The following is a 22,082-nucleotide window of genomic DNA, read 5'->3' on the forward strand; positions in this document are numbered from 1 at the left end:
CACAGGAGGCTAAGTATAGGTTTCCCATATGATCTTGCAACCCTGTTATTTGGTATATATTTGGAAGAACTGAAAGAAGGGACACGAATAAGCATATGCGCACTGGTGTTTATGTGGGCAGTATTCATGATTTGCAAGGGATGGAGGTGGCCTAAGGGTACATTGACAGGTGAAAGGAAAGGTAAACTGTGGTGTATACATACAATAGAATATTGAGTGGTTGCAAGAAGGAATGAAGTTGTGATGCATGCATCTAAGTGAATGAAGCTTGAGGACAGTATGTTGAGTGAAATAAGCCAGAAACAAAACAGCAAATATTGTAAGGCATCACCAATATAAACTAACTATAATGAGTAAATGCTGAGAATTGAATTCGAGAGCATAGGTTATCAGGGGACAGAACGTGAGCAGAGACTGAGCAATCCATGATGCAGTAGTACAGAATGTTCAATAAGACATATTGTATACGTTTCTAGATTGTAAGCTCTCACAGCAGTCACATCTATTCCTGAGTTTTAACTGCTATTTAAGAGATGGTTATTTGGTACAAAATTTATATTCTCTGTAGCACACTATCTAATTTAACCTGTCTGGTCAGTTTATTTAAACAACATAATTATATAGAACCTAGAATAGGTAATGAGATCTTATTATTCTGTACAGGTTAATGTAATACCCTGATACATCCCAGAGTATTTGGGGCAGAAAATAAAAAAGTATTTGCAAAGTCTCCTTGAGGGACTGGGGGAAAATGTGGAACTATTAAACATCCCCACCTGAGGAATTCCTGATATTCTCACAAGCATTAGGTACTCCTAATTTAATAAGTCAAGCCCTTGATCTTAGGGCTTTCCCTATTGAAAGTTATTCCTGCAAAAGAGAAGCCAAGCCTACTTATAAGTATGCCAAAGAGTCACACCCAGAGAACTTTTTATTGCTCAGATGTGGCCTCTCTCAGCCAACCGGCAAATAAACTCACTACCTTCCCCACTACACAGGACATGACACCCAGGGGTGTAAGTCTCCCTTCCAACATGGGACATGACTCCAAGGGATGAGCCTGGACCTGGCATTGTGGGATTAAAAATGCCTTCTTGACCAAAAGGGGGAAAAGAAATGAAACAAAATAAAGTTTCAGTGACTAAGAGATTTCAAATAGAGTTGGGAGATCATTCTGGAGGTTATTCTTATGCATTATATAAATATTCCTTTTTAGTTTCTAGTGTATTAGAATAGCTATAAGGAAATACCTGAATCTGTTGAACTGTAATCTAATAGACTAGATTCTTGATGATGATTGTATAACTATATAGCTTTTATTGCGTGACCATGTGATTGTGAAAACCTTGTGACTGACACTCCCTTTATCCAGTGTATGGGCAGATGAGTAATAAAAAAAAAGACAAAAAATAATGGGGGGGAAGGGATATGGGAAGTTTTAGGTGTTCTTTTTATTTTTTTCTTTATTTTGGAGTAAGGAAAATGTTCTAAAATTGATTGTGGCGATCAATGCACAACTATACGATGATACTGTGAGCCACTGATTGTATACATTTGATGGATTATATGGTGTGTGAATATATCTCAATAAAATTGTATTTTTTAAAAAAAGATACTTTGAGAAAAGAAAATTACAGACCAATTTCTGTAATGAATATAGATGAAAAATCCTCAACAAAATATTTGCAAATAGGATCCAATAGCACATTAAAAAATTTTTATACCATGATCAAGTGGGTTTCATCCCAGGTTTACAAGGTGTTCAATGCAAGAAAATCAGTGAAATATAGCACATTAACAAATATTAGGGGTAAAACCACATGATCTTCTCGATCGATACAGGAAAGATATTTGACAAAATCCAGCATCCTTTCTTAATAAAAACACTTCAAAAGACAGGAATAGAAGGAAACTTCTCCAACATGATAAAGGGTGTATGTGAGAAACCCACAGCTCACATCATACTCAATGGTGAAAGACTAAAAGCTTTCCCTCTAAGATCAGGAACAAGGCAAGGATGCCCACTGTCACCATTGTTATTCAACATTGTGCTGGAAGTTCTAGTTAGAGCAATTAGGCAAGAAAAATAAATAAAAGGCATCCACATTGAAAGGGAGGAAATAAAACTTTCACCATTTGCAGATGACATGATCCTATATATAGAAAGTCCCCCAAAATCTACAACAAAGCTACTAGAGCTAATAAATGAGTTCAGCAAAGTGGCAGGATACAAGATCAACACTCACAAGTCAGTAGTGTTTCTATACACTAGTAATGAGCAATCTGAGGAGGAAATCAAGAAAAACATTCCTTTTGCAATAGCAACTAAAACAATCAAGTACCTAGGAATAAATTTAACCAAGGATGTAAAGGACTTGTAAATAGAAAACTGAAAAACATTGCTAAAACAGTTCAAAGAAGTCCTAAATTAATGGAAGGACATTCTGTGTTTATGGATTGGATGACTTAATGTCGTTAAGATGTCAAGTTCTACCCAAATTGATCTACAGATTCAATGCAATACCAATCAAAACTGCAACAGCCTACTTTGCAGAAATGGAAAAACCAATTATCAAATTCATTTAGAAGAGTAAGGGGACCTGAAGAGCCAAAAACACCTTGAAAAAGAAGAATGAATTTGGAGGACTTACACTTCCTGACTTCAAACATATTACAAAACTACAGTGGTCCAAACAGCATGGTACTGGCATAATGATAGCTATACTAACCAATGGAATTGTATTGGGGTTGAGAAGTAGACCCTCACATCTATGGACAACTGATATTTGATAAGGCTACCAAGTCCACTCAACTGGGACAGAATAGTCTCTTCAACAAATGGTGCTGGGAGAACTGGATATCCATATCCAAAAGAATGAAAGAGGACCCCTATCTCACACTTTATACAAAAATTAACTCAAAATGGATCAAAGACCTAAATATAAGAGACATTGACCATGAAGCTCCTAGAAGGAAATGTAGGGAAGCGTCTTCAAGATCTTGTGGTATGCAATGGTTTCTTAGACTTTACAACAAAAGCACAAGAAACAAAAGAAAAAATAGATAAATGGGACCTCCTCAAAAGTATAAACTTTTGCACTTCAAAGGACTTTATCAATAAATTAAAAAGACAACCTACTCAATGGGAGAAAATATTTGGAAACCACATATTGGATGAGAGTTTAATACCCAGAATATATAAGGAAATCCTACAACTCAACAATAAAAAGACAAACAACCTGATTAAAAATGTGGGCAAAAGTCTTGAATATACATTTTTCCAAAGAGGATAAGCAAATGGCTAAAAAGCCCACAAAAAGATGCTCAACCTCACTAGCTATCAGGGAAATGCAAATCAAAACCACAATGAGATATCATTTCACACCTACCAGAATGGCCACTATTAAAAAAGCAGAAAACTACAATTGTTGGAGAGAAAGTGGAGAAATTTGAACACTTATTCATTGCTAGTGGCAATGTAAAATAGTACAGCAGCTATAGAGGATGGTTTGGAGGTTCCTCAGGAAGCTAAATACAGAATTGCTATATGATCCAGCAATCCCACTGCAAGGTATACACCCAAAGGAACTGAAAGCAGGGACTTGAACAGACATTTGCACACCAATGTTCATAGTAGCATTATTCACAATTGCCAAAAGATGGAAGCAACCCAAGTGCTCATCAACCAATGAATGGAGAAACAAAATGTGGTATATACATATGATGGAATATTATTCAGCTCTAAGAAGGAATGAAGTCCTGGTGCATGTGACAATCTGGATGAATATTATGGACATTACATTGAGTGAAATAAGCCAGACACAAAAGGACAAAACAGTATGATTCTCACTGATAGGTAGTAATTATAATAAGCCAACCAATAGAATCAGAAACTGGAATATGGGTTATCAGGGGATAGAATGGGGGTACAGAAAGTGAATTTGATGCTTAGTTTGTGCAGAATTTCTATTTAGGTTGATAGTAAATGTTTGGAAATGGACAGTAGTGATATCAGCACAATATTGTGAGTGTAGTTAACAGTACTGAATTATGTTGGTGAATGTGGGTGAAAGAAGAAGTTTCGGGTTGTGTATGTTACTAGGAGGAAAGTCAGAAGATAAAACATGGGACTGTGTAACACATTGAACCTTATTGTGCACGATGAACTGTGGTTAATAGAACAAATATAAGAATGTTCTTCCTTGATCTAGAACAAATGTACGACACTATTACAATAAGGTATTAATAATAGGGTGGTAAATGGGAAAAAATACACTTAATGCAAACTATGGACTATAATTAACAGTAATATTTTAATATTGTTTCATCAATTGTAACAAAGGTACCACACTAATGCAAAGTGTCAATAATAAGGGGGTATATAGGAACGTTGTATTGTTTATATAACTTTTCTATAAACCTACGGCCTCTCTAATTAAAATAATAATAACAATAATTAAAAAAACATTATGCTAAGTGAAAGAATATGTAAGGTACTACATATTGTGTGATTAAATTTATATAAAATGCAAACATAAATTTATAGACACAAAATTAGATTAGTGGTATATAGGGCTGGGGAGGATTAGAGGGATTGAAAGGTGACTGTTAAAAGGTATGGGGTTTTTCTTTTTGGAGTAATGAAATTGTTCTAAAATTGATTGTGGTGATGAATGCACAACTCTGCGGTTGTTCTAAAAGCCATTGGTTGTACACATTGGATGGATAGCATAGTATCTGAATATATCTCAACAAATCTGCTTTAAAAAACAAAACAACAAAAAAAACCTGGAATACAAAATAGTTCCTTGGAAAATATTTATCCACAATGAAGAGATGTACAGTGCTTTCTTGTACAGTATAACTTTTCAGTTTTCCATGTGCTTTCACATACATTAATTCATTTAATCCTTAGGAAAACCCTGGAGGTAGGGAAGGCTGTCATCATCATTATTCCCTTGTTTCAGAAGAAGAAACAGCCTCAAAGAAGCTTGTTGGCTTACTTGCCACTGGTTACTCAGTTTGTAAGTGGTACAAGAGGTCTTGAAACCAGGTTTTCTGACTCTGATTTCAAGCACTCTGATACATCATCTATTTCGTATTTTGGAAGTAGGAATTTCATACTTAGGATTCCAAATATGGGATAACCATTGAACTCAACACCACTCTTTTAATTGGTGTAAAAAATTGGACCTTTCTCTGTTTGGAGGAATGGAGGGGCCCACAATTACAAAATTGCACTAGAGAGGTAGTGGTGGAACTGGTTTGAAACTTAATCCAGTGCCTGATCTTTTATTCATATGCTGGAATCTAAACTCCAATTATATTACTAATGTTAAGGACAGATGTAACTTTCCTTCCTTCCTTCCTTCCTTCCTTCCTTCCTTCCTTCCTTCCTTCCTTCCGTTCCTCCCTCCCTCCCTCCTTCCTTCCTTCCTCCTTCTCTACCTCCTCTTTCTTCTTTCTCTTCCCTTCCTCTTTCCATTCTTCATTCCCTTTTCCTCCCTCTCTTCCTCCCTCTCTTTCTCTTTCTCTCTCTCTCTCTTCTTTCTTTTCTGTCCTTCTTCCTTTCTTTTTCACACCTTCCTTCTTACCTCTTCTTTTCACCCCAGTCTTTCCATATCTCTCCATCTATCTATCTATCTATCTATCTATCTATCTATCTATCTTCCTTTCTTCCTACTTCATTTCTTTCTTTCCTTCTTTATTGGCAAAGCAGCTTATATCCAAATAATTCTCACCATTTTTGAGCTGATGAATCCAACGCTTCCTCAGTTCTTCAGTTGGGGAGAAGACATAGAGCGGCCCTTCATCATACACTACCTAAGGCAATGGACACACACACTTTAGTAGTTAGAATTCAGGGAAAAGAAAAAGGCCCTTGAAAGAACAAATCTTAAACCACACCTTTCTACATTCATTGTGGAAAATAAAGAAAGGCAGGCTTTTCAGTCAGCAGCAGTTCTGGAGTCATGTGAACTGCCTGAAGAATTCCTTAATCACTCATACCCAGAGATTAAAACTTAGAAGTTCATGGCCTTTTGAATCCTCCTAGATCCTCTTGACCTGTGTTACAGTTTGTATGTAGACCTAGTTCATAAGGTTTCTCTCAGCCCTTGTTGAAGATAGGAGTTTTGTTTCTCCAACAAAGGATATTTTATGATCTTCTCATTAACCTTTGAGTTTGTAAAGAAGAGAATTGAAGTAGTGATCTATATAACTTAAGTTTTGATTATGATAAGTGAATTATTCCCTTGAATGATAGGAATTTTTAATTTATGGCTAATTTTCTTCTTCTGCTTAGTGGCCTCCTCTCACCAATATTAGCCAAAATAAACCAAACTTAGAACCAAAAACCTACTTCAAAAAGAATCAAGTAGATATTAAGCACTATCATCAAATCAATCAGTCAATACTTTTGGAACACCGGCCACACACTAGGCATCATGATAGGTGTTGTGGAGAAGAATGAAATCTATAAGATGTGATTCCAACCTCCACAGAGTTAATAGTAATTACAGAATGGATTCCAAAGTCAAACATAAATTAATTTTTAATTATCTGCTGTTTAGCATTATCCACTAGCCCAGACAAACAACATCTTGTTGAAAGACAATGGTAGCATATGTAAAACACCCCTTCTTCACAGGTTTATAAAATTTTCATACAGACAGGAACATGAACAGATCTTTCTACATTTTTTTTTGCTTGTTAGTCTTGCTGTGCTCATAAATCCATGACAGAAAGCCCCCTCCCCTGAGACTTTACACTTCCTTTTCTGGCTTTCACTGTTGCAGAGGCTGCTATATTCATGACATGTGGCCTATAGAGTTCTTAGGACAAGGCAAGCCAAACTGAATCAAATTTGAAGCTCTTGTTCTCGGTCATGGCTTACATTGCATCTACCAAACAGATGCCTATGTCAGCTAATTCAGACTAGAATAGAATTTAGGTTTATGTGTAAGTCTAATAAACTTTCCCCATACTGAACTTCCTAATACTACTCCTTCCCTCCCCTTTTCTGTTTTTTCAACTCACATGACCACCATTAGACAGATAGGCAGAACCAGAAGGAAGTGAAATGCTCACTCAACAAACAGCATCTTTCTCAATGCAGTTACCCATGGACGAGACCCACCATAATAGAATCAATGCCCTTATGGATTCTCTTAGAGTTGTAGAGACTAAAGAGACTATGTTAGATCTGGATTCTCACTGCATGCCAATCTCATTTCTCAGTCTAACTGCCTTGTCCACTTCAATTTCTGTTCCCTGGAACTTAGTATCCTTCCCTCTTCCTTGCACCTCATCTCTAACAATTACATTACTGGCTCCCTTGGGAGAGTTGTTGAGAGAAAATGACTCACCTGGAAGGGGTAAGGGAATCTTTCAATGATTGAAATTTGCTCCATTTCGCTGGATTCTTCACCCCTTCTCTGTAATGAAAGAAGATAGTGCAGTTATTGGTTAATTAATTGCTCTTGTCTGGATTTCATTAGGTACTGGAAGTCCTTTGCAACTTCTCTGGAAGGCTCTCCTGCATAGATAATGCCAATTCTTACTGACCACTTCCTATAGCCCAGTAGGATCACATATCTATGTGAACCAACATATATTCACTCAAGAATATGTCAGGCACTTCAAATCATTGGGGAAAGGGAGGTTATTCAATAAATGGTACTGGGACGAACAGTTAACCACTAATATGGGGGGAGGGAGTTAAGTAGCTATTTCATACCATATACTAAAGTAAATTCTAGATAGATCCAAGAGCTTAACATAAAAATGAAACTATGAAAGACTGAGAAAAACATAAATGACTAATCTTATGGGAGGTAAAGCCTTTCTAATATAATACTAAAGGTTGGAACTATTAAGAAAAAGATCAACTAATTTGATGACATAGACTTTAAAACCCAATATGGCAAAAACACCATAAACAAAATCAAAGGTAAATGAAAAACTAGAAAAATATTTTCAACATATATTGCAGTTAAAGGATTAATAGTCTTAATATGTCAGGATCTCTTAAAATTATTAGGAATAAGGTAAACAACTTAATAGAAAAATGGACAAAAAGTTAACAGGCAATCTGCAAATGAAAATACATAAATGCTCACCCTTACTAGTAGTTTAAAAAATTGTAGTACAGATCAGCAATAAAATATCATTTTTCTTGGCTGTCAAATTGACTAATATTTAAAATTAATTGTAATACCAAGTGTTGTAAAGAATATAGAAAAATAGATACTCTTCATACACAGCTAGTAGGTGTATATGAAATTCAAATTCCACTTCTAGAAAATAAATTAGAATAAAGACATAAAAATAACCAAAGTGTGCCAATTTCACAAAAAGAAGAATAAAATTCACTTCTAGGAATCTATTATAAGAAAAGCACACAAAATGTAGGCAAGAATGTTCCTCTCAACGTGGTTTGTAATATCAAACCATTGGAAACAACCTAAATGTGTAGTAACAGGAGATTAGTTAAACAAATTATCATACATCTATAATAGGGAATACTATGCAGTCATTAAAATCATGTTATTAAAGGGAATTTATTGTCATGGGAAAAAGTTTACCATATATTGCTAAATTGAAAAAGTAGGCTACAAAGCAATTCTATATTTTAAATATATACCATATATATTAGAATGAATGTATGTGTGAATTGAGTTTCCATGTATATCATTGTTAGAGGAAAACATCTGTAAGTCTATACAGATATAGCTCTTTTAGCTAGGTGATGAGATTATGAATGATTTTATTTTGTTTTTTATGCTTTTTTATATTTTTCAGATTTTCATAAATATACATCACTCTTGTAATCAGGAAAAAACAATGTGATATTTAAAAAAAATTAACTTAGAAGTCACTGGGTGTTGTGCACCAGAAAGGCTCTGGGAAATGAGAGAATAAATAGTGAGATATCAGTGACTCTCCTATGACTCAGAGCCTTAGGATTCTTGCATTCAGACTATCTCAAGCCTCTAATTCTGAGCCCAGTCACCGAGGGAGTAAAAGCTGTCATCTCTGGCCAGTTTGAAAACTTGATAAAACATTATTTTGAAATTGATGTTACAAGTTTTCTGGGTTAAGTAAGATGTTCTACATCTGGGGAAATATGATGAGACTCAGTATAATCAATATGTGATAGAGGAAAGAACTTTGAAAGGGAGTTTTACTCTGTTCCACATTGCACAGCATCACCAGCTTATTTACAGAAGATTAAATGTTCCAAATTTCTTAAAATCTCAATCTCTTTCTCTCTGTCAGACAATGGTCTTTTCTTACCGGAATCTGTCTTTCAGGGGGTGGATTTTTTTCAGGAACCACTGTTTCAACACAGGTGATCTTCTCTACATCTATTGAACCCTTTTTACTGCCTCTTCTCTGAGAAAGAGAATGCGGAAGAAAATGGAGAAAGAGATTAAGGGCGATTAAGCAACCGGATGATTAGATTTTGTTATCTAATCCTTCAACATAGTGAGGTGACACCCACATTCTATATCAGGATCTGTCATTTTGAAACTATTAATCTAACCTTTTTGACTACCAGATGGAGGGCAAACACTGTAGAGGAGTGGATGTGTATGCTTTATAGTAAGAAATAAGGAAGCAATTTCCAACTCTTGGATTTCATTCTCAATAATCATTTAATGAGTGCTCACCAATTGCAAGATTCCATGTTAAGATCCATGCTCCCTGTCCCCACCCATAGCTTCTTTTGAATTTTTACCCCAGCATGACTGTAGCTAGTTGTAGGCTAGAAAATATTTTGCTGAGTTTGAATGTACTTAGGTCCATTTTACATTCCTCCTACTACCTCCTCCCCAAGGAAGAGCTAAGATCAAGCCCTTGAAACTAACTTTTCACAGCAGAAAAACTTACCCCACGTTCAAAGTCATACTCATAGTAGGAAAGTTTGTGCACAGTCAAGAGAAAAAGGCGCTTCTTGAAATTTAAAGGCGATGTTTTCTTTTTCTGCTGAGATCTCTTGAGAAAGATGCTCTCCAGGATCACTGCAGCCATAACTTCTTTCTGGAGCTCACTTGTGCGCTGTTGATAATGACAGTACCTGAGGATCCAGCACATCAGTCCTCATCCCTACTGGTTCCACCTCAGTTTAGCTCTGGTTTTGAATGAAACAGAACCATGCAAAGCCAACCAAGAGCCTTCTGCTTACCTTGGTGTCCTCCTTTCACAGTCAACATCTCTGTCAGTTTTTAGGTTTAATGTATGTACATTGAATTGGGGAGTTTGGTCCTACATTGTGTCTTCATGTAAGGCAATGGTATGCTCTGGATGCCAAGTGACATATACTTGTATCCTTGGCAATATCCAGAGACAACTTTACACTAATCACTCTTTTTGTCCTTGGAAGTAGACTCTGGACAGCAAAAGTCTGTGCAGCTGTTGACCCTGAAATCCCCAGAAGGGATAATGCAGGTGCCAGAACTTCATTGAGGCAGATATTGGACTTTCAGTTCCCAATTTCCTAGACAGTGAATTTAATTTTTCAAATAGTGTCCCATTAGGGGTCTGTACCAAGAGGTCTAATAAGGATAAGGCGGCTGCACCTGCAGTTATGGACATACACCAACTGCCGCCCAACCGATTTTGCCCATCACCCACTGAGCTACAAAGGATGGAAGGTTTGTTCTAAAGTTGAAAAAAAATTTTTTTGGTGGGGAGGTGGTTGCTTCTGTTTTTTTTTCTTTTTCTTCGATTATTTCTTTTAGACAGCATCATGCAAAGGTGATGCAACTGTCTTACTGTTGTGGATGCACTCCCTGATCATTTATGAAGAGTAAGTACTTGTTTAGCCTTCCCCAAACTTAAAATATTCCAGAAAGGTTCAGTTTAGGTAACTGAGATATAGAAAGGCAAAGAATGTCACCAAAAGTCACCATTGGTTTTTTATTTACACAAAACAACACTTTGTATCTGTTGTTCACTTAACAATCTTATATTACTAATTCCAAACTTTCATTAGAAAGACAAAGTGAAAGCATAAATATTGTCACAAAAACAGAGCACTGGTAAGTACTGAAAAATCACCAGCCCCCCTCCCTACCCAAATTTTGTTAGAGATGGGGATTTTTTCCTATGGAGGGGTGGGGTTTATTATTATTTTTAAACCAAACTCCTTGTGCTTTTGGTGGCACCATGGAAGCAGAATAAAATCAGCAATTTTTCTCTACTGTCAAGCACAGATTATTGCTCACACTAGGCAAGCAAAAGAGTGGTTATTTCCAAAGTTCAAAGCTGTATTGCCATTATTTTGCTCTTTTCTGAGCTGTAGAAGGTTCTATTATCATACTGAGGAAACAAAAAAAGATTAAAGGAACACCAGGAATGTTCAGAATGATTGCTTTTCCATTTATCCTCCTCTAGCTTCTGGTGGTGGATTAGTTCAATATTTTGCAAATGAACTTTTTTTTTGAGAAAAATTGGTCAAAGGAGCAAACATTTCCCCATACCCTGCCCAACACATCTCTTCCCTGATTCCCTGGTTTAAATGGCCTTCGTTTGGAGCGACAAGCTGATACAGTTTCCAACCAGAGTCCTTTCTAACATTCAGATTCAGCTGAAACCCCAAAGAAGTTCCTTTTGACATTAAAACTATTCATTTACCTGAAAGCAATGGCAAAACAAGTAATAATACTCTATTCTCAGGAACTGCCAACTCATTGAGATTCCCGTAGTATTATCACTTTTACTTCCCTGACAAATTGCAACTAAGCACTCTTCACAATCAAAAGCACAAATTACAGAAGATGAAATAAAGCCCTAAAGGAATTGAGTAGCATGATCAGTAAACAGGATCAGAAGCATTCCACCAAACCACGTCCAGCTGTGCTTTTTTTTTAGTAAAGCACACATAGCATTTTACCTTTAGTTTTGTTGCCTACTCCCTGATTAGATCCAGCATCTGCTCAGGTCTTGTCCTCTGCTCTTATTTCCTATAAAACATGCCATGTTGGAAGCTGCCTCTGCTCTTTTTCTTTTTTAGAACAAATCCAGTTTGAACAAAAGGAAGCCTTGGTCTCTTTCATGTGTCTGTGTCAGGGTAGGATTTAGTACTGGTCTAAGTATGAGGAAGTAAGTAAACCTGACACTAGCCATCGCCTCATGGAGCAATGAATGAAATGGCTTCCATCTCTACATCATTGAGCTGGCTGGTTACCGGGATTTCCAGGGCCTGGTATCCCCCTTTTTCTTTTTTCTTTTTTTTCCTTCCTTTTTTTTTTTTTTTTTTTTTTTTTACTTTTACCTTATTCCTTATGATCCAGTCCAGACACAAATCACACATAGCCTGGAAATGTGTTCTTCCTTAGTCACCACTGGTCCTTCCACCAATAATGTAAAAGGAGAAGCATCCACTTTCATGTTTTCCCCATGGTTGGTGTGTAATGGACAATTCAGAGTTAGAGGTAGCTGCAGCTTCTTTAGGTACTTATTGTGGAAGGTCCCCATTTTTCCCCTAACAGTTTTAGCAACTTACAGAGTCAATTTGACCACAACAGATGTATAGTCAAGGCTGTCCCCACACCTCACTTAGGGAGTAGTGGGTGGAAACAGAAATGACATGAATGTTATACACAAACACACACACACAAACACACAGACTATTGTTCATATAGAGAAAGAAAGAGGGGAAGGAAAAATAATAGAGACACAGAGCTCTTTCATTTAAAATATAGAGTTCCAAAGTTATAATATTCTCTTTACTGAATTTCAAATGCAAGGATTTTCACATGGTCACCTTTTGCAGCCTCCAGCTCCCCATGGAGCCCAGAATTTAGAAAGAGGATGCTTATTAGACAGGGTTCAGCCATCATACCAACTGCACTATGCGAAAGAATTAATACAAATAGCACTTGCAGAATCAGTAAACTAAACTATCTTTGGCTTCTATATTTGCTCATGTTAAGATAAAACACTATTAAGGACAACACCAGAGCAAAATTCACAAGACTACACAGACTGCCTATGATTGGAATGAGACCACAAGATGCTGGTTAGAAGTGACCAGCCAATCGTAGTTCAAATGATAACTACCTAACCAGAATATCCAAGAAGCAGTGTTTCTTCTTTATTTCTCCTTTAGAGTACTACTTAACTGAGCAGCAAGGTTCTGTCTATTCCCTTTCTCTCCCCAGGAGAATGGAAAAGAACTACTGTACTGTTTCTCTCAGTGCTGTCTATCTATCAGGCATTTTACATGCATTATCTCATTTATTCCTCACACCAAACAGATGAAGAAACTGAGACTCAGAAAAGTTAAGTGACTTGCCCAACATCATCCATATGTGATTCCATAGCCCTTGCTCTTTCTGTGGTACACCCAGAGGAGTCTTTGATGAGGTGTGATGTGTGATGCCATATACCTTAACACCCTGCCATTCCCAATGGCTATCATCAAAGAGCAGTTCGCATAGACCCACTCTGCATCTTCTTGGAACATTCAGCAAAGGAGGAAATGGTGGTAAAAAAGGGGGGGAAGGTGTAAAAAGAGAAGTCAGGGACCTGGAGCACTTTCCTTGTAATATTCCTCCAGGCTGATAAGGATGATCTGTTCCTGTAAACTGCCAGCTGTACTTTACCCAATCTGAGTACTTTTCTCTCAGTTGCATCAGATTTTCTTACATTTTCCTTTGCAGGAAGATCCTGTATAACTGGTGCATTCCTAGAATCACTTGCTATTTCTTTATTAGGATGCTCTATTGTTGATGGAATGAAAGCATAGGGTTTGGGGAGGACACCCACTCTTCTCTGTGTGTATGGTTGTTATTGTTTACTGTGAATATTAATGCTTTGATGGAATGTGTTTTCTTTTATATTATGAGATATTTCAAATAGAAAGTACAGAGAATAGCATTTCACTCATGTACTCACCAGTGAGCTCTATGGAATCCTAATATTTTATCAGATTTGCTTCGGGTGTTATTTTAGAAATAAAATATTATCGATAGAGTCAAAACTCTCTTGTGTACTCCTCCGCAATCTTAGTTCTCTCCCTCCTTAGAGGTTGCCAATATCTTAAATTTGGTGTTTATCATTCCTAGGCATGTTTTTATATTATTACTACATGTGTGTTGGTTTGCATGTTTTAAAATTTTTTATAAGTGGTATGTATTCTTCAGCAAATTGCTTTTTTTCCTCAATGTAATGTTTTTAAGATTTATTTATCATTGTAGCTCAGGTTCATACATTTCAATTCATTTTTATATGTATAAAGAATTCTATACCATGAACATACCACTTTATTTATCCATTCTCATGTTGATGGACACTTGGGTTGCTTGTTTTCAACTATAAATGATGCCAAAATGAACATTCTTGTATATGTGATCATAGTTTTCTACTTTCAGAAAAAAATTCTCAGTTACTCAGACAACATGGTAACCAAGGTCCACTTCATCTGTTGGACTACGCACTTTGTGCTACTCCTTGTTCCCTTTTCAGCCCTGTCTTCCTGAAAATTGATAGAATTATTAACTGTCTAATTAGAGGTAGAATATAACTGATAGGCTAAATTTTGCCTTGCCAAAAATCTCTTCTCAATTCCAAGAAGAAGTCATTTTTAAAAAGTCATAGCCATAATTTAACAAAGGATTATGAATACTGAATCTTCATATATATATATATATTTAGATGCTAGGGTATTAGAATAGCTAGAAGGAAATAACTGAAATGGTGGAACTGTAACCATAACATTCTTTGAAATCTGCTCTATAGCTATTTGTTAAATTGTACTTTGAATGTTATCACCATTCTGTATATGTTATATTTTACAGTAAGGAAATAACAAACTGTGGAACTGTAACCCATAACATCCCTTGACATTACCTATATAACTACTTGTTAAATTGTACTTTGAAACTTATCACCTTTTTGTATATATATTTCACAATAAGGAAATAACTGAAATGGTGGAACTGTAACCCATAACATTCTTTGAAATTTGCTCTCTAACTACTTGTTAAATTGTACTTTGAAAGTTATCACTGTTCTGTATATATTTCACGATAAAAAATGTAAAAAAAAAGTCATAGCCATAGCAACAAAGCAACCTAATTACTCTTGTTAAGTTCCCAAGAAACTCTGTTCAGGCCACAGTGAAACCTAATTATATGATAACAAGGGTCAGATTGACAGGGTGACCAAATTTATGGTGAACACCTACAGCCAAAATCAGTTTTCTGGCTGCATACTATCAGATACATTTTCATCTGCTGTAGTCATTTCGAAGAGGTCCCAAGGCTCTGGCCCTTCTCCAGAATTTCATGATTTTTACATTTTGCTAACATTTTGCATTTTGATTCTGTGGTTTTGGAAACTTCTGGATCTCTGTGATTCATCATCTCTTCTGCCTTGCACTACAGACAATAGGTTCTCGCAAAGTGATGATGAAAGGAGAGCCAGCTAGCTAATCTGCAATTTTACACTCAGTAGCAGAGCGAGGGTAGTACTTTCAGTATGGCCCCTCTGCCTTGAGGGTGATTGCTAGGGTGTCCACCTTCCACTCCAGATCAGTGCACCATCAGGCCATTTTTCAGTTTACTTCTGTTTTCCCTGGTTTAAACATTTTGTGTATTTCCCCCCTTGACATCAAAATGATATGCATCCATTATAGAAAATGTTTCAAGTACAGGCATATTAAAAGAAGAAAACTCAATTATAAGCTTATTATCAAGAGGCATTGATATTTTGGCATATTTCCTTACATTTTCTCTGTGCATTTTTCTTATCAATCATATTGCCCATACTATTTGTAGCCTGTTTATTTTTCTTAACATAATCTATCTAGCCATTCATCCACCCATCCACCCATCCATGTCTATATGTCCAGCATACCTTACCTTCTTTTTTTCCTTAAGAACAGTAACATAGCTTTATTTTTCTTTTAAACTCAGTTTTATTGAGACACATTCACACACCATGCAGTCATCCACAGTGCACAATCAACTGCCCACAGCACCATCATATAGTTGTGCATTCATCACCACAATCAACCCTCGAACATCTTCTTTACTCCAAAACAAATTAAAATAAGAATAAAAATAAAAGTAAAAAAGAACACCCAAAGCACTCCATCCCTCCATTCCACCCCATTTTTCATTTAATTTTTGTTCCCATTTTTCTACTTATCTGTCCATATTCTGGACAAAGGGAGTGTGAGCCACAAGGTTTTCACAATCACACAGTCACACCATGTAAGCTACATAGTTACACAATTGTCTTCAAGAATCAAGGCTACTGGGTTGCAACTTCAACAGTTTCAAGTATTTCCCTCCAGCCACTCCAATATACTAAAAACTAAAAAGGGAGTTCTATATAGAGCACAAGAATGCCCCTCAGAGTGACCTCTCCACTCCACCTGAAATCCCTCAGCCACTGAAACTCTACCCTGCTTCATCTTGCCTCCCCCTTTCGGTCAAGATTTTCTCAATCCCACAATGCCAAGTCCAGGCTCATCCCTAGTCATGTCTCACCATATCTTACCTTTTTTTAATGCATTTTTTTTATTGTGAACTTTAACATATATACATAACAGTGATAACTTTCAAAGTATGATTTAACAAGTAGACAGAGAGCAAATTTCAAAGAATATTATGGGTTACAGTTCCACAATTTCAGTTATTTACATTATTGTAAAATATAACATATATACAGAAAGGTGTTAACTTTTGATGTACAGCTCAACAGGCAGTTATATAGGTAATTTCAAAAATTGTTATGGGTTACAGTTCCACAGTTTCAGTTCTTTCCTTATTGTGAAATATATGATATATAAAGAAAGGTGAAAACTTTCAAAGCACAATTCAACGAATAGCTATAGAGCAAATGTCAAAGAATGTTATAGGTTACAGTTCCACCATTTCAGTTATTTCCTTCTAGCTATTCTAATACCTGAGCATCTAAAAATATATATATATATATGTATATATGTATATATGTATATATAGTTTCAGTATTCGTAATCCTTTGTTAAATCCTATCTTGTCTGTTGCTACCCTTTCCTCTCGTTTAATCTCTCTCTCCATCTTCAGGGGTGTCTAGGCAGTGAGTACCCTAACTTGTTAATATAGAAAGGGGTTGTCGACAGTATGGGGAAGGGGGCTTGGAGCTGATTGTTGATCTTAAAGAGGCTGATGATGAGTTTTAGGACTTGTCTGGTGTAGGAACCCTCGGGTGGATTTAAGTTTCTGAAAGATAAAACTTATTGAGTGAGTCTTTTATGGAATCTCAGATAGGGACTTAGGTATTTGGGGACTACTGTTGGTAAGGGCATGGCATACTGTGGCCATATGGGATATCTAGCTGGAGCTGGCATAAGAGAAACCTCCAGGATAGCCTCTCTACTCTATCTGAAATCTCTTAGCCACTGTAACCTTATTTTGTTACCTTTCTTTTCCCCCCTTTTGGTCAAGTATACCTTACCTTTTAACAAAAAAGATCTAAGGTTCTTATTTCACAATATACCTAATTATTTTCCTGTTGTTAGAATCTCTCTGTAAACATCATTTACCAAGTCAAAAAGTATGTGTATTTTGCATTTTGAAGCATATTGCCAAAAAATAGTCATCAGAAACACCAATTTCCATTCCAAATAGCAGTTTTTAAGAGCCCCCTTTCCCAACATGTTTATCTCCTTTCTGTTCCATGTCAAACCAATTTTTCACACTTCATTGTACTGAAGACTGGTTTTTTTCCGCTAGCCAGTGATCTTGGATTCTAGTATATTCAAGCCTACAACTTGTCTAAAATGTAACTTCTCTTGACTCTCTAGAACTCCTTTCTTCTAAGAGTGAGCTAATAGATTATTATTTTCATTTCAGGGAGGCAGGGTCATGAAATGAGAGTCTTCTTGAGATTCAAACAACCAACATTAGCTCTAAGGGCATCTGGTGATGGCTGTCAGAGAGTAGGGAAGAAAGCCTGGGATTAAGGTTACCAGGTTTCCAAAAGTCTCTGAACACCCTCAGTTACTGTACTCAAATCTCCATAGAAACTGAAAGTCACAGGAGGCCCAATTGTTTCAGGGTCCTCAGAGTAGCTCTCCCTCCCCCTCTCCTGATGGTTTCATTTGCATAGCCAAGCAGCTCTGGAGTGAAATAGGTCAAGGTTTCTTCTCTAGCTTGTTGAGCACTGCCTCGCTGAAAATGCTAACTCTGCCTTATTCCCGGGAATTACCAATAAGATCTCAGCACCATTGGGGGAGAAGCAGCAGGTATATGAGGACCCTTTGGAGAACACTCAAATTTTGGCTTTCATAAGCCATATCTTCCCTTTATACCTAAGTCACTTCCTGGTATGGGTCTCGTCCACTGAAAGGAAACCCTCTATAGGAAATTTGCTTGAATGGAAAGAATAAATCATAGTGGTGATAATTTAAACTTGTACCAGCACCCTACAAGTGGGTGAATAGTTACACTCATTCTCACCATAAAGAATTTACAGAGGATTCTAAACAAGAACATCAATAGCCATAAGCAATGTGAATTTGGACTTTATAATAAGCAAGCAGTTTTAATAGTCTTTATGCGTGAGAATAAAGCATATAGGGCTAGCTTTAGGGATGCTGTTTCTGGTCGAATGCTTTAGGTCTTTGTGACTATTTGCATTTTGTGGCTTATTTGGAGGGTAACATCATTTTATGAAATAACTGAGGCTCCAGAGAGGCTGTAGCACCCTTGCTTCAGGGGCTTAGCATGCAAAATGAAGCAAGGAACAGAACTAACACACAACTAACAGCACAGAGGCCTCCCCTGAGCTCTGTAGACCCCCAAACTCAGGGTGTTGTTGCTGCCCTGCCTCTAGAAATGCATCGTATGGGAAAGACACTTTCAGCTTTGAGAGGTGGGTGGCTAGGATCTTGGACTGGGATTCCATTTGGTGATCCATCAATTCATCCAAGGATATCTTGATCAGGGTCAGCAATCCCTTTTATTCTAAATGCCATGCCATTTACTCTAAGCAGGACCCTCTGGGGACAATGGCAGGTCTCAAGCAGAATGAAAATAATAACAAACATTGATAAATAGCACTTAATATTTGCCAGGTACTGTTTTAACTGCTTTATATATATTAATACACTTCCTCCTCACAGCAGCTCCATGAGGAAGATGTAGGCAAGTTGAGAGAAAAGGGGGAAGAGAAAAGAGTGGGGGAAGAAGAAGTAAGGGACAAAAAAAATTCAATGTAATTCAATGATTAATTACTAAGCAGCTGGTTCTGTGCCAGAGGATATAGCAATGAACAAAATAAAGGAGGGTATAAAGAAGAGAGGAGATGGGTAGAAAAAAGAGGAGGAGGAGGTGGAAAAGGAGAAGGACAGAAATAACAAAGATAAGAGAAAAGAAAGCCATGCACATGGTAGGCAATGGTAATAGGAGAAAACTTCGCCATGACCTTAAGGGTTGGCCCCACAGCGTGTGGGCCGAAGTAGAGGCTGCTTTCTTCTGCCCCAGTCTCCTACCCACTGTTACCACGAGGTTGGCTCACTTGCCACACAATCCTTCCAACAAGCCAGCTCTGCTCCGGCAAAGTTTGGCCTGCTGCAGCCCTAGGTAGTTAGCCTACATTCTAGTCTAGCTAGTGCCTTTCCCCAGCTAAGGAAGGTCAACTGCCTGTTGTAGCGTTGTGGGTTTTTACTGTTTTCTCAGAGAATCTGCCTCTTAGAATTTCTTCTTCTAAGGGCCTCATTGACACAAGTATAAATTTTGGGTCTTCAAGTAATACATGGCCAAATGGCTTATTTTTATCCCACTGCCACCTGCAATGGTACTTTTCTGCCAAGTTTTGCAGAGGTATCCCTTTCCAATATTTGCTACCTGTTCAGTTGGCCATCTCTTAACATCCCCCCCCTTCATGTTCCCCCCACAGCCCTCCTCAGAAAAGACCCTTATAGCCCCTTCTGGTAGCCGGAAGGGACTGCCAGGGCCTTGTGCTGACGACACTGCCACCCTCCATCAGCCTCCTCCGCCAGCAGACTATATAGCACCAGCCATGCTTTCTTTCTGGCCTTCGGGGTTCCCAAGAAAGGTATGTACTGCTGCTGCCCAGCCCCTGCCATGCCCCAGACCCACCTCAGTCCTGACTTAATGCAGGTAGCCTCCCAGATTCATTGAGATGCCAGGACTTTGAAGGTGGGACTCGATCTCAGAAGACACTGGCCCTGGAGACATATTCTTACAGTCCAGAGAGGAAGGACAGTCTGAGCAAACCCCACCCTTTCACAGCCACTCAGTTCCCTTTTTTTTGTTTCCTGAGTTAAACCAATGTCTTTTTTTTTCTTCTTCTTAGCAGCGTGGTATCTGGTTCCCTGCTGCTGTCCTTGTTCCGCCCCCCACCTCCAGTTGTCCCCGCCCTTCATTTACTTGGACCTCTAACGCTACTAGCATGAGTTCAGCTCTGAAAGAACCTTACTTAACATTACAAGGCCACTGAGACTCTAGATGGGGCTGGGTTGAGCAGACAGGTAGGCAGGCTGACCTCCCCCAAAGTAAAGGGACAGCATAATTAAAGGACTGTGGGATGGTCAGCACAGAGAGAGCAGGCATATAGGAAAGGGGAGAAAAGCAGAGACTGGCTGAGGCAGGAAAAAAAGAGACTGCCTAGGTAAGGTGTCTTTAGAGTCTCATATCCTCTGAGATAGAGGAGACTCAGGGTCACCCAATTAGCCATGATGGTGAAAGATGGAGAGTGCTCACACAGAGACCCCAAAATACAGAGCCTGACAGAGGTAGAGACAAGACTTCCCCCTGCTGAGTCATTTTCTAAGAAAGCATTTTTTCCATAGATAAAAATGTCAGAATGTAAGCCCAAAGACTTGTGTCCTTCCCCATTTTCTGTGGATGTTGATTTTCTCCACTTAAAATTCTGCCTCCGAGATTAACTCTTAAAATTTACACTTTTCTCTTTAATCCTGCAAAGTGATAAATCAGACTAGCTTCGTTACTTGCAGTCTGGATGTTTTCTCAACTGCCTCCTAGCCTATTTCAGCTGCAATATTCTCCCTGAGGATTCTCCCAAGAAAACAGTGATGGCGACAGAGCCCCTGGTGACTCATCCACTTGCCCACCTGGACACATCAGATACTCCCATATTTACTTGCCCTGAGGCACTGTACCCTAATGTAGAAACATCACAGATCTTGTTACAAGTCTGTTGGAATTTTTAAGGCAACAGGGATTTTAATTTTTTTTAAGCATTTGCAGGATGTTGAAGTGGTTAATCCTCACATTTTCACAAGTTAGATGGAAAGCAAGTGTTGTATGCTCTCCCTCTTTTATTGGCAATTTATATCTATTCACTATTCACCTCCGTAAAGCTGCTCCAGAGTTGGCCACAGAAATTCACCAACCCTCTCCTTTTCTTCAGTCAGATGCTGTTTGTTGTTACGTCTTGTGCCTTCTTCTGATCCATATTGGGGTGGAGACTAGAAGTTGGTAGGCATAAAATGGAAGATCTAGACAAGGGAGGACAGGGAAAAGGGGAAAGTAAACCCCAGGCTATTTCTTACCCTGTGCCCCACAACCATTCCTCTAGCACAATTACCTATACTGATGGAAGGACTGTACCCAAATAGAGCAAATGAATGACCTAGTGTTAGCTCAAAAGTTTCCCAATATAATATAGGATTCTGTTCTTGGTGTTATCCTGTTCAACATTTTTAATTGTGAACTTGGAGGAAAATGTAGAAAACAGCCTAGCTGACTTGCAAATGGTGCAAGGCTGGGTGGACTAGATTGGACAGCAGAGTCAGGGTAATTAGGTTAAACAATATCTTGATCACCTGGAGTAATGAGCCAAATTCCACAAAGTGTATTTTACGAGGGCTAAGGGTCATGTGCCATAATTGGGCCTCAACATTGAACTTGAAAAGACTCCAGATCAAAGTGGTGTAGCAGTAGCACTTGTGAAAATGGTTCGGGATTTTTGCCAATAGTAATCAGGCAAAACATCATATCAGTGGCGTGGCTACCAGTTAAGCCAAGGTGATATCAGGCTTTGCATGTAGAAGTAAAGTATCTAAACAGTGGAAAGACTGACTGTACCATTTACTT

At 37.9% G+C, this 22,082-nt stretch overlaps 1 protein-coding gene across 1 annotated transcript in view; it reads right to left on the reverse strand.

Annotated features, from left to right (window-relative positions):
- The window catches only part of BTK (Bruton tyrosine kinase), a 37,244-nt gene extending 17,022 nt beyond the window's left edge, over positions 1-20,222 (reverse strand). Inside the window, exons 1-5 of the mRNA XM_037821935.1 lie at positions 20,103-20,222; positions 9,895-10,062; positions 9,298-9,396; positions 7,368-7,436; positions 5,742-5,823 (exon numbers count right to left, since the gene is read on the reverse strand). Coding sequence (XP_037677863.1) covers positions 5,742-5,823; positions 7,368-7,436; positions 9,298-9,396; positions 9,895-10,035 — 391 coding nt within the window. The 5' untranslated portion in view covers positions 10,036-10,062; positions 20,103-20,222. The remainder of the gene's footprint in view (positions 1-5,741; positions 5,824-7,367; positions 7,437-9,297; positions 9,397-9,894; positions 10,063-20,102) is intronic.
- Between the last annotated feature and the right edge of the window lie 1,860 nt (positions 20,223-22,082).

Source organism: Choloepus didactylus, chromosome X, assembly GCF_015220235.1.
Source record: "Choloepus didactylus isolate mChoDid1 chromosome X, mChoDid1.pri, whole genome shotgun sequence".
Lineage (NCBI taxonomy): Eukaryota > Metazoa > Chordata > Mammalia > Pilosa > Megalonychidae > Choloepus > Choloepus didactylus.